Source organism: Rattus norvegicus, chromosome 4 (genome assembly GCF_021556685.1).
Source record: "Rattus norvegicus strain SHRSP/BbbUtx chromosome 4, alternate assembly SHRSP_T2T, whole genome shotgun sequence".
NCBI lineage: Eukaryota > Metazoa > Chordata > Mammalia > Rodentia > Muridae > Rattus > Rattus norvegicus.
In genome coordinates this window covers 84,723,622-84,736,529 of record NC_141537.1, presented here as the reverse complement: position 1 = coordinate 84,736,529, position 12,908 = coordinate 84,723,622, and the positions used below count along the sequence as shown (strand labels likewise).

The window sequence follows — 12,908 nt, the reverse complement described above, 5'->3', positions numbered from 1 at the left end:
TTCATTCTTCTAGGGAGGTAAAAAGAAAACTAAAGGTCCCAAGTTGGCTGGTCACTCACCTTGAATCTCACAGACTGCCATCTGGATGCTCCCTTTGCAACCCTTCCAGGCATCTTCAGGAGAATCGTAATAGGACAGTATTCCCCCACAGAGAAGGAACCATCGAGGCTGCCAACCTAAGAGCAGAGGAAAAGCCCAGGCACAGTTATTGCTAGTGTGCAAGGTGCCAACGCAGGCACAGAAATAAGACCTAATAATGTAGGTTACCAAGTCCCAGATGCAAAGACCTTTTCATTGCTTCTATGAAGGAAGCAGGTTAGAAAAGACATGTACATTTGACCCTAGTTTTGTAAAATTAGAAACAAACAGTCCTAGAGGCATATATTTTAGTCACAAGATAGAAGTTGGGAAGGATCAAAAGTAAGGAAGTGATGGTGATACGCAATAGAACTTAACACAGATTTTTATTTTAATTTTCCCCCTTTAAACACAGTTCTAGTGGCCAAATCAACACCGATACCTGCCCACATGTTACAGTCTGATTGCCCTCCAAGAAGTCCGTAGTAACCAAAGACACAGGTGAGAATCTCACCCAAATAACCTCGCCAGCTGGGACACCCACAAAGCCCAGGACACCTACCTGTCTTGCCAAGCTCCACCTTCCTTCTGGTTCACTTCTCTATCCAGGCTAGATCAGTATGCAGATACCCTCCCACACCACACCTGTCTACAGTAACCAAGGACACAGGAGGTCTGCAATAACCAGGGGCACAGTCTGTCTGCCTTCCAGGAGGTGCACAGTAACCAGGAACACTGGAGGTCTGGTCTAACCAGGGACACAGGAGTACCACCCTAACCAGAAACAGCACTGTCTCCAAGGAGGCCCAGCTACAGTCAAAGACACTAAGCCAGTTAACACCAGACAGAACCAGATGGCCAGAGGCAAGGGGACGGTCATAATCGACAGAACATAATGCAATTCAACATCAGAACCCAGTTTTCCCACCACAGCAAGCTCTGGATAACCTAACTTGCCTGAAAAGCATGATAATGACCTAAAATTCCATCTTATAAAGATGATAGCAGCCTTTAAGGAAGATATAAAGAACTCCCTAAGGAATTTGGGGAAGCTGAAGGGGCTCACAACCCCATAAGAACAACAATGCCAACCAACCAGAGCTTCCAGGGACTAAACCACTACCGAAAGACTATACATGGACTGACCCGGGGCTCCAACTGCATATGTAGCAGAGAATAGCCTTGTTGGGCACCAGTGGAAGAAGAAGCCCTTGGTCCTGCCAAGGTTGGACCCCAGTGCAGGGGAATGTTGGGAGGGTTTAATGGGGGTGGATGGGGGGAACATCCTTATGGGGAAGAGGAAGGGGGTAGGAGGCTTATGGACAGGAAACCTGGAAAGAGAATAACATTTGAATTGTAAATAAAGAAATATATCCAATAAAAAAAAGAATTCCCTAAATGAAAACACAAGCAAACAGGTAGAAGCCCTTAAAGAAGAAACAAATAAATCTCTTAAAGAAATACAGGAAAATACAATCAAACAGGTGAAGAAATTGAACAAAACGGTTCAAGAACTAAAAATGGAAATAGAAACAACAAAGAAAACACAATGTGAGGCAACCGTGGAGATGGACAACTTAGGAAAGAGATCAGGAGCTACAGATGCAAGTATTGCCAACAGAATACAAGAGATAGAAGAGAGAATCTCAGGTGTAGAAGATACCACAGAAAATATAGACACGTTGGTCAAAGAAAATACAAAGTGTAAAAAGCTCCTAACCCAAAATATCCAGGAAATTCAGGACACAATGAGAAGATCAAATCCAAGAACACGTCAAAACCATCATTTGCCACATTCAAGAAGGCTTCATCCCAGAGATGTAGGGATGGTTCAACATATGGTTCAATATAAGAATAATAGGGATAGAAGAAAGTAAAGAATACCAGCTCAAAGGGCCTGAAAAATTCCAACAAAATCATAAAACATCCCTAACCTAAAGAGATGCTCATAAATATATAAGAAGTCTACAGAACACCAAATAAATTGAACCAGAAAAGAAAATCTTCTTGTCACATAATAATCAAAACACTAAATGCACAGAAGAAAGAAAGAATATTAGAAGCTGTAAGGGAAAAAAAAGCCAAGTGACATATAAAGGCAAACCTATCAGAATCACACCAGACTTCTCAACAGAGACTCTAAAAGCCAGAAGATCCTGGACAGATGCCATCCAGACTCTAAGAGAACACAAATGCCAGTCCAGGATACTATACCCAGCAAAAATCTCAATTATCATAGGAGAAACCAAGATTTTCCATGACAAAACCAAATTTAAACAATCTATTAAGCCAGTCAATACAGAGGATACTGGAAGAAAATCTCCAACACAAGGAGGTTAACTACACCCAAGAATACACAAGACATTAAATGGTTCACAACAAACCTAAAGGAAGAGAATCACGCACACACATAGTACCACCTCCAGAAACAAAAATAACAGGAACTAACAATCACCTGTCTTTTATATCTCTCAACATCAATGGACTCAATTCCCCAATAAAAAGACACAGGCTAACAGAATGGATACATAAATAGGATCCAGCATTTTGCTACATACAAGAAACACACTTCAGTGACAAAGATAGATACTACCTCAGAGTAAAAGATAGAAAAAAGTGTTACAAGCAAATGGTCCCAAGAAACAAGCAGGAGTTTGCCACTCTAATATCCAAAAAGATAGACTTTCAATAGAAAGTTATCAAACAAGATGGAAAAGGACACTTTCATATTTATCAAAGGAAAACTCCACCAAGAGGAAGTCTCAATTCTGAACATCTATGCTCCAAATGCAAGGGCACCCACATTCATAAAAGAAACTTTACTAAAGCTCAAAGCACACACTGAGCCTCACATAATAATAGTGGGTGACTTCAGCACCCCACTCTCACCAAAGGACAGGTCACTGAAACAGAAACTAAACAGAGACAAGTGAAACTAGCAGAAGTAATGAACCAAATGGATTTAACAGACATCTACAGAATAGTTTACCCCAAAACAAGAAAATATACCTTCTTCTTAGCACCTCATGGAACTTCCTCCAAAACTGACCAAATGATCAGACATGAAATAAGCCTCAAGAGATACAAGAAGATTGAAATAATCCCATGCATTCTATCAGGTCACCACAGACTAAGATTAGACAAAAACAACTAAAACAACAGAAAGCTCACATATTCATGGAACTGAACAACTCTTTACTCAATGATAATTTGGTTAGGGAAGAAATAAAGAAAGAAATCAAAGACGCCATAGAATTCAATGAAAATGAGGCCACATCATATCCAAACTTATGGGACACAGTGAAAGGTGTGTTAAAAGGAAAAGTCACAGCACTAATTGCCTTCATAAAGAAATCAGAGAGATTCCATGCAAGCATACCTGAAAACTCTAGAACAGAAAGAAGCAAACACACCCAAGAAGAGTAGATGGCAGGAAATAGTCAAACTCAGGGCTAAAATTGACCAGTTAGAAACAAAGAGAACTACATAAAGAATCAACAAAACCAAGAGCTGGTTCTTTGAGAAAATCAACAAGATAAATAAACCCTAAACTAAACTAACTAAAGATCATAGAGAAAGTATCCAAATTAACAAAATCAGAGATGAAATGGGAGACATAACAACAGAAACTGAGGAAATTCAAAAAATCATCAAAACCTACTACAAAAGCCTATACTCTACAAAACTGGAAAATTTAGATGCAATGGATGATTTTCTAGACAGATACCATGTATTAAAGTTAAATCAAGATTAGGTAAACTATCTAAACAGTCCCATAACCCCTAAGAAAATAAAAATAGTCATTAAAAACCTCCCAACCTAAAAAAGCCCAGGACCAGATGGGTTTTGTGCAGAATTCTACCAGACCTTCAAAGAAGAGCTAATACTAATGCTCCTCAAAATACTTCCACAAAATAGAAACAGAAGAAACACTACCTAATTCATTTTATGAAGCCACTGTTACTCTGATGCCTAAACCACACAAAAACCCAACAAAGAAAAGAACTTCAGACCAATTTCACTTAAGAATATCAGTGCAAAAATACTCAATAAAATTCTCACAAACCAAATCCAAGAACACATCAAAACCATCATTCACCACGCTCAAGAAGGCTTCATTCCAGGGATGTAGGGATGGTTCAATATATGAAAATCAATCACCATAATACACTATATAAACAAACTCAAAGGAAAAAAAAAAGCACATGATCATTTCATTAGATGCCGAGAAAGCATTTGACAAAATTCAACACCCCTTAATGTTAAAGTCTTGGGAGAGATCAGGAATTCATGGCACATACCTAAACATAATAAAAGCCAAATACAGCAAACCAACAGTCCACATCAAATGAAATGAACAGGATCTAGAAGCAATCACACTAAAATCTGAGATAAGCCCACTCTCTCCCTACTTATTCAATATAGTACTTGACGTTTTAGCTAGAGCAATTATAGACAAGAAAAGGAGATCAAGGGAATACAAATTGGAAAGAAAAAGTCAAAGTATCACTATTTGCAGGTGATATGATAGTGTACATAACTGACACCCCAAATTCCACCAGATAACTCCTACAGCTGATAAACAACTTCAGCAAAGTGACAGAATATAAAATTAATTCAAACAAATCAGTAGCCTTCCTTTATACAAATAATCAACAGGCTGAGAAAGAAATTAGGGAAACAACACCCTTCACAATAGTCACAAATAATATAAAGTATCTTGGTGTAACTCTTACCAAGCAAGTGAAAGATCTCTATGACAAGAACTCAAATCCCTGAGAAATTGAAGGCGGCCTCAGAAGATGGAAAGATCTCCCATGCTTATGGATTGGTAGGATTAATATAGTGAAAATGGCCATCTTACCAAAAGCAATCTACAGATTCAATGCAATCCCCATCAAAATCCCAACACAATTCTTCACAGACACGAAAAGAGCAATTCTCAACTTCATCTGGAAAAACAAAAAAGCCCAATGTTTTGTATATGCTCAGCTCAGGGAATGGCACTATTAGAAGATGTGGCCCTGTTGGAGTAGGTGTGTCACTGTGGGTGTGGGCTTTAAGACCCTCATCCTAGCTGCCTGGAAGTTAGTATTCTGTTAGTAGCCTTCAGATGAAGATGTAGAACTCTCAGCTCCTCCTGCACCATGCCTGCCTGGATGCTGCTATGTTTCTCACTTGATAATGGGCTGAACCTCTGAACCTGTAAGCCAATCCTAATTAAATGTTGTCTTTATAAGAGTTGCTTTGGCTCTTCCTTCCAGATCCGGACATGGTCATGGTTGTAGAGGCTGGTCCACTGGTCTGTTGCCATAGTGAAGCTGAGCAAAGAAGCCAAACAGAGGCTACAGCAGCTCTTCTAGGGCAGCCAGTTTGCCATCCACTGGGGCTTTATTCCTTTTGTGATTTACCTGGAATTTATGAGGAGTGCAGATCCTGGAATGCCTGGACCATCAGTTTTAAGTTTACCTTGGGGATAAAGGACTGTTTAGTCATCTAGATTTGGATGCAATGGAAGGTGTGTACTTCAGCTAGATAAGAAAGGAGACATCATTTCAGCACATCTCTGGTAGAGTGGAGTATATACTGTCTCATGATAGACTATCAAAATAAATATTTTTAACAATGTTAAAAAAAAAGTTGCTTTGGTCATGGTATCTGTTCACAGCAGTAAAACCCTAATTAAGACATAGCCAAAATAAATATCAACAATAAAAGAACTTCCCAGGGAAATCACCATCTCAAGCTATACTACAAGGCAACAGTGATAAAAACCACATGGTATTATTGGTACAAAGACAGGTCGATCAATGGAATAGAACCAAAGACCCAGAAGTAAACCCACACATATGGACCCTTGATCTTTGAGAAAGAAGCCAAAAACATACAGTGGGGGAAAAGTGCTGATCTAACAGGAGGTCTATATGTAGGAGAGTGAAAATAGATCCATATTTATCACCTTGCACGAAGCTCAAGTCCAAGTGGATCAAGGACCGCAACATAAAACCAGATACACCGAATCTAATAGAAGAGAAAGTGGGAAAGAGCCTTGAACTCATTGGCACAGGGTTAACCCGATGAAAGTACTCCCCTCTAAAAACACACCTTAAAAAGCCCAATTCCCATTAGATGAGCTCAGTGCTGTGGTAGGGAGTCTGATTAGTGCTGGACACATTGTTCTTTTTTTTAGTGCCCGATGCTGACAACTGAACTACAGCTCAGCAAAGACAAGAAAAGATGCATAGGTGACGAAGAGAGGATTGAATTATTTCATGGTTCAAGATATTCTGCAGACAGCCTGGAAATGAGAGATACTCAAGGGTAATAAAAAATGTGGAAACTACAGTCTATACCATTCCCTGCTCCTTAGCCTGACAACTGACTCTTCTTGTCCAACTCAAGCCCCATTTTGCTCCTCTGTTGAAGGGAGATGTTTTTAAACTCTACACATGGAAGGATGAACAAGAAACTCTGAAAAAAGAAAAAGAAAGAAATAAACTCTGGAGTTTTAGCTCATACCCTCTGTTATTACCAGAGATGGCATTTAGGGGGAACTCGTTATGTAAATGGCAATTTTATGTGCTTTGTGTAATTCTGGAACTTCATCCACATAATTTTGATGGAGCTGACCAGCTTCAGGGCAGGTATGTGTATGTGATACAGACCTAACTGGAATTTCACATGCTCCATCCTCATTGAGTTCCATAATGAACAACTAGCACAATGACCGATCTGGGAATTTACTCTAGGACCAGAGAAAAATGGAAAGTACTAGAGACTGTCTTGCTTTCTTTGACCTGTTTTGCTTGGAGCTGCTGGCAGCCATCTTGCTACCACATAACCGGAAGAAGAGGTAGAAGATTTAAGGGGAAGAGGGAGAAGGGGGCAAATCTAGTGCTGTTTAATCAGAGCATGCCACGCCTGAAGAGAAGATACTCTTGGATTTTCAGGTATGTGAGCTAATCAATGTCCTGGTTTTTATTATTATTGTTGTTGTTGCTAATTTTTTATTGTTGTGTTTTGCCAAGGTCGCTGAATAGGTTTTTCTTCAAATGAGAGTTCTTAAGGATCAACTCCACAAACATACAAAAACAAAAATAAAAACCTTGAAAAACTCTAAAATCCTTTCATGGTAAAAAAAAGAAAAAACAAAAACAAAAACAAAAAACAAAACAAAAAAAACCCCAAAGTCTTAACTAGGACTAGAAAGGGCTTTCCCACAACTAACACACCCAACAGTGAGAGACAGGGAACGTTCTTCCTAAGATCAGGACTAGATAGGGTACCTGCCCTCACCATTTCTACTGAACTGGTAGGACAGTGGGTGAGAAAATGAAATAAAAGTATCTATATGTGACAGGATAAAGTAAATACAGTCTACTTAGACATATACTTGAATTAATCAGTTCAGCAAGAATCAATGTATAAACAACTGTACTTTTGAGTAGAAGCAATGAGAAGTTTGAAAATGCAATTCTAGAATTAATTTACTGTAACAAAGAAGCTACTTAGAGAAAGAGTTAAACAGAGTATAAAACATGTGCTCTGAATGAGACAAGATAACATGAAAATTCTGTTAAAGTTGCTGGGCACAGTGCCACACACCTCTGATCCCAGCATTTGGAGGCTGAGGCAGGCAGCTTTTAGTTCAAGGCTAGCCTTGTCTACATCATGAGTTCCAGGCCAGCTAGGGCTACATAATGAAACCCTGTCTCAAAAAACAAAAGAAAACAAAAACCTAAACAATAGGTTGTTAAAGTCCTAGATATCATCAGGTCCAAACTACAGCTCACTGCCCCTTCCTCACACAGCAGATGCTCTTCCGCATATAACCATCAGTAACCATTTGCAACATTCCCTCTTTCTATGACACAGGGGCTTGTTGTACTGGTCAGACTAGCCTTAAAATCCCTTCTGCCTTGTCTTCCTTAGTAGCCACCAAATCTGGCTAAAATAAGCTTTATCTTTAGCCCAAAAGCTTTTCAACTCAATTAATATTGAACAATATATGTATTTCTAATGACTATAATGTTCTTCAAAATGTGCACTTATTTTAGATACAAATTTATACTGCTCATCTTAATTTTGCACTAAAATTTCTTTTTAAATATTCTAACAAAAACACCACTTTAAAATAATTTCTAAAAATGTTTCTTACTTCTTTAAAGAATCAAATTTAGAAAAACAAAAACCATGTGAGTCATGTCCATTGGATGTGTGGAGACAAGCATACTGCACAGCATGTGACAAGAAGTTCACCCAGACCACGTGGAGGAAGGCAGCGCCTCATTAAACAAGCACCTGAAATACTTTAAAACTTATATCAGGTAAAATGTATCCTTTGGGATATAAGTTTCAACCAATGCGCAACAGTCAAGGGGCAAACACTTTGCCCTTTTCCCAGGTTTGTAGTCAATTCTTCCCCAGGTTATTGCTGTGAAAAGACTGTCACGAAGGGAACTCAAAGGAAAGCATTTAACTGGGAGCTTGCTTACAGTTTCAGAGGTTTAGAATATTATCATCATGGCAGGGGGTAAGGTGGCAGGTAGGCATGGGGCTGAGAGCTTACATCGAATCCACGGCAGGTTGGCAGAGAGGAGACCCTAGATCTGGCATGGGCTTTTGAAACCCCAAGCCTCCTCCAACAAGGCAAACCTTCTACTCCTACCTAAGTGGTACACAAACTGGGGACTAAGCATGAAGGTATATGAGCCCAGGGACCATTCTCATTTCAAATCATCACCCCTGTTCACCAATGCAGTGTTTGCATTTTAACTTGAAAGTAGCTTCCAGTTTAACTGGGGAGTTCCTTTAGATTTATGTTATTTTGAAGTATAAGATTTAATTTTCTCATATTTGAGGATCTCCACACCTTTCTAGTTAGTGATTTCTAGAGTGATTTCTGTTAAAAGCATACAACATTCTTTTGACATCACTTGACAAGGCAGAGTACTATGGCTGTGGTGAGAGTTCATGGGAACTTGAATAGCTGCTGTATTTTTGTTGTCATTTCTATTTTAGACATTGTTGAAAATTCTGCTTTTCCGGAGGTCCTGAGTTTAATTCTTGGCACTCACATGGAGGCTCATAGCCATCTGTAACTCCAGCCCTATGGGATCTGATACCCTCTTCTGACCCCAACTCCAGGCATGAAGCATGTACAGGTGCACAGACATATATTCAGGCAAATACCCACACCCATACAGTAAACATAAAAGTAAAAAAATTAACATAACACAAAGATAATACTAATTGGATATGTACAGGCTGAGGAATGGCAGTAGGAAATGACTCAAGTCACTGTACATTTCTAATGTTTTATTTACTCTTTGAAATTCTCATCTATTTATAAACTGTATTCACCATCATCCATCCACCATCATCCCATTCTATTCTCCTTAGTGTTCCCACCACATCTCCTTCCCAACGGCGTGTCCTCTGTGTTTTGTTGTTATTGATAATCCCAGAGTCCAAATAGTACTTCCCACATGTGCATAGGTGTGGGGCCAGCCAGTAAGGCTTGGGGAACCTCATAGCAGCCATGTTTCCAAGGAGTGTGATTTTTGCCTCCCTCAGCAACCATCCACTATATTCTTAAAGAGCAGAAAACTTGGTATGCCTAGGAAAACCACTCCAATTCCCAGAATGCAGTAGTTTTAAATGTAGTCAAGGTGTTTTAAGCAGCAATTTGCAGGCTGCATGTAGCATGGCAACGTGTACAGTGCAGAGTGCACATGTATGTTCAGAAATGAAGCTGGAATTAAGTTCTGCCATACAACATGGGTAAGCACATTTGATTCTGAGTTGCTTTCTGGTCACTGTGGATAAAAACCCTACTACTTTTATTGCATCCCTTGACATTCAATTATACAACTCTGTACAAAGTTGGGACCCACATGCAGTTTTAGAATCTGGATGCTTGAGCATATCAGTCTCTCTGCCTATCAACTCATCAGAGGTCCTAAAAAACATCTGACAATTAATGTATTACTGGGAACCAAGTATTTATAACATCCTGTTAACAGGAAGAACCAGAAACAGGAAACAATTCATTGGGTTTTTTTAAATTCACAAGAAATGTGGAGCTGGCGGTTGGGGAAAGCAGAATAGTACATTATTTAAGTCCATTATTTGAAAATTAGGCTGAAAGTAGGAAAAAAGTAAAGGAAACATACTTTTTGATCAATAACAGGAAAGTTCAATGACAATGAATGGGCCAGAATAGGAGGAGAAAAGGCAACTTAACTAACCTACTGAGCCCCTTAACTAACCTTCTGAGCCTTTAACTAACTCCCTGAACCCCTTAACTAATCTCCTGAGTCCTTAACTAACTTCAGCTCTAGCTGTCCCCACACATCTTTTTTGTCACTTTGATGTTTCCCAGCAGTGGTGGCATGTTTTCAAAACTGACATGTAAATTTCTGTCCTCAGGGAGAGCAACAGAAAATTCAGCTTTTCCCCACATTATGTAAGACTAAGTGACCAATGTTAAGAAAATAAAATTAAATTAAAATTTATATAGAATTGACAAACTTTCTGAAGTAGTATAACAAAAATACTTTTACCATAAGAACTATAGTTTCTATGTTTTTAATCCATATACAGCATTGTAGTGGTTTGAATAAGACTGGCTCCCATAGGTGCGTATATTTGACTGCTTAGTCACCAGAGAGTGGAACTATTTGAGAAGGATTAAGAGGTGTGGCCTAGTTGGAGGAAGTGTGTCACAAGGAATGGTGGGATTGGAGATTTCAAAAAGCTCACACTAGGCCCGGTGTTTCTTTCTGTCTTCTGCCTAGAGATCAGGATGTAGCTCTCAAGCAATGTGCTAATGCCATGCTTCCACTGTGCTCATCTACCATAACAGACTAACCCTCTAAAACCTTCCAATTAAATACTTTGTTTCATAAGAGATTCTTTGGTCATGGTGTATCTTCATAGCAATAGAACAATGATTAAGACATGCATATTTTGTTTATGTTATATAAATAAATTAAGAATGAATCATTTTAGCCTGGAGCAAAGTATTTACTGATCTCAAATAATCCTGATCTTTACAACCTTGAAGGACTACCACATCTAGCCTGGTGCTCAGTCATACCAGACCTCCCCAGAGCCCATCTATACCTCAACATCTCTAGCAGAGTCCCACACAGAAAGTGGTTAGCAAAGCCTTGGGCTCTTGTATCAGGTCAGTCAGTAACTGAGGAGGAGGAAGAAAGGTAAGAAACAGCCCTCATCATAATAGGTAAGTTATAATTGGCTAAATTACAGGCGCCTTAGTTAACATTAATTAATCCACAGAGCATGTTTTTCGCAGTTATAATTGTCAGGCTTAGAGATCTAGAGAAAAGATCCCAGACCTCAAGAAGACACAGGCTGGCAGAGAGTGGGAGCGCAGGTAGCAAGGACCTAAGTATAATCACAGCTATACAAAACTCTTTGGAGCCTCCTGTTACAGTCTATTCTCAGTTATCTCTCTTGTGTACACGGGGAAGCAGACTATGTGTTATTTATCATGTATTACATGTTTTCTACATGGACCACCAGAATACTGGGGGAACACTGGCACGAGTTCAGAGTTCTGACATCCAGAGGGTCACTGCTGTATGCCACTCATTTGCTCTGAGCCTTCTTTTCCAATTAGTTAGCAGAGGTTTCCAAGTGTTCCCTCTCACTTGGTGTCTTTCTGAACAGACCATCCAAGCTGCAAGTCAAAAAGCCAATTCTGTCTCATCCTCTAGGCCAGTCACTGGGTCCCTCCAATCTTGCTATTTCTCCATGGGTTTACAGCATTCCACTGTGCCACACTGGAAGTGTGAGGTCCAGACAGGATGGTAATGTAGAATGGGCTGATTATGTCTCTAAGTTACTTATCACGTGAGCCTTGGCTTACTCATCAGTGACAGGGGAATATGCCCTTCTCTTCTCCCTTGTCTTCCTTGAAGACTGTTTTTACCCATTCTTTCTTCCTATTAGTAAGTCCTCAGTGACTGCCTACCACACAAACTCCATACTTTCTTGCTTGGTTTAATAATCTCTCTTCTCACACCATTCTAATATTTCCTCCTTCTGGAAAAGAACACGTTTTTTTGTTTGTTTTATTTTTTTAATTTATTTATTATATATAAGTACAATGTAGCTGTTCAGACACACCAGAAGAGGGCATCGGATCCCATTACAGATGGTTGTGAGCCACCATGTGGTTGCTGGGATTTGAACTCAGAACCTCTGGAAGAGTAGTCAGTGCTCTTAACCGCTGAGCCATCTCTCCAGCCCAAGAACACAGTTTTGGTCCTGTTTTCTCCTTTGAAGGTGACTGTTGCTCCAGACCTTTCCTGTGTCCACACCAATTTACCCACCCTTTCATCTTACCTCTTCCAAGAAGCTTTTCTTTCAACACTGCTAAAAGAGGGTTCTTAACATGTTTCTTGACAAAAAAAAAAAACAAGGTACTTGTCTCTTTTAGCAAAATTTATACTTTCCTGTATGCCTACACAGGTCTCATAGGGAGAAGGGCTGATTTCTATATATAATAAGTGAACATAGACCAACAGAGGAAAGGACCAGGCCACAAATGCCAACAGTCCAGCCTGTAAGAGGTAACCCAGCACTGTGGTTAAAGTCTCAGTAAGGACACCAGAGTAGAGGTAACACCTAGCCTCCTCTAGAGACAGCTATATACGATGTGATGATCCTCCACACCTTTTGAAGTCATAGCCTCAGGGTAGCCACTTGAAAACCGGTCTGTTCAAACCCAAACTCAAATGGAAGTAAACTGTCATGATTGAGAAGATCCTTCGTCAGACTACAGTCTCTTAAGCACAGAG

The 12,908-nt window shown here is 39.6% G+C and overlaps 1 protein-coding gene and 1 pseudogene across 4 annotated transcripts in view; one reads left to right on the top strand and one right to left on the bottom strand.

The window, feature by feature from the left end:
* The window catches only part of Plekha8 (pleckstrin homology domain containing A8), a 50,392-nt gene that overhangs the window by 29,611 nt on the left and 7,873 nt on the right, over positions 1-12,908 (bottom strand). For 2 of the 4 annotated variants that reach the window (NM_001109235.2, XM_087658731.1), the window contains 1 exon segment: positions 60-176. In NM_001109235.2, the coding sequence (NP_001102705.1) occupies positions 60-176 (117 nt within the window). 4 annotated transcript variants of the gene reach the window in all.
* Positions 699-5,558, top strand: Tomm7-ps3 (translocase of outer mitochondrial membrane 7, pseudogene 3; annotated as a pseudogene).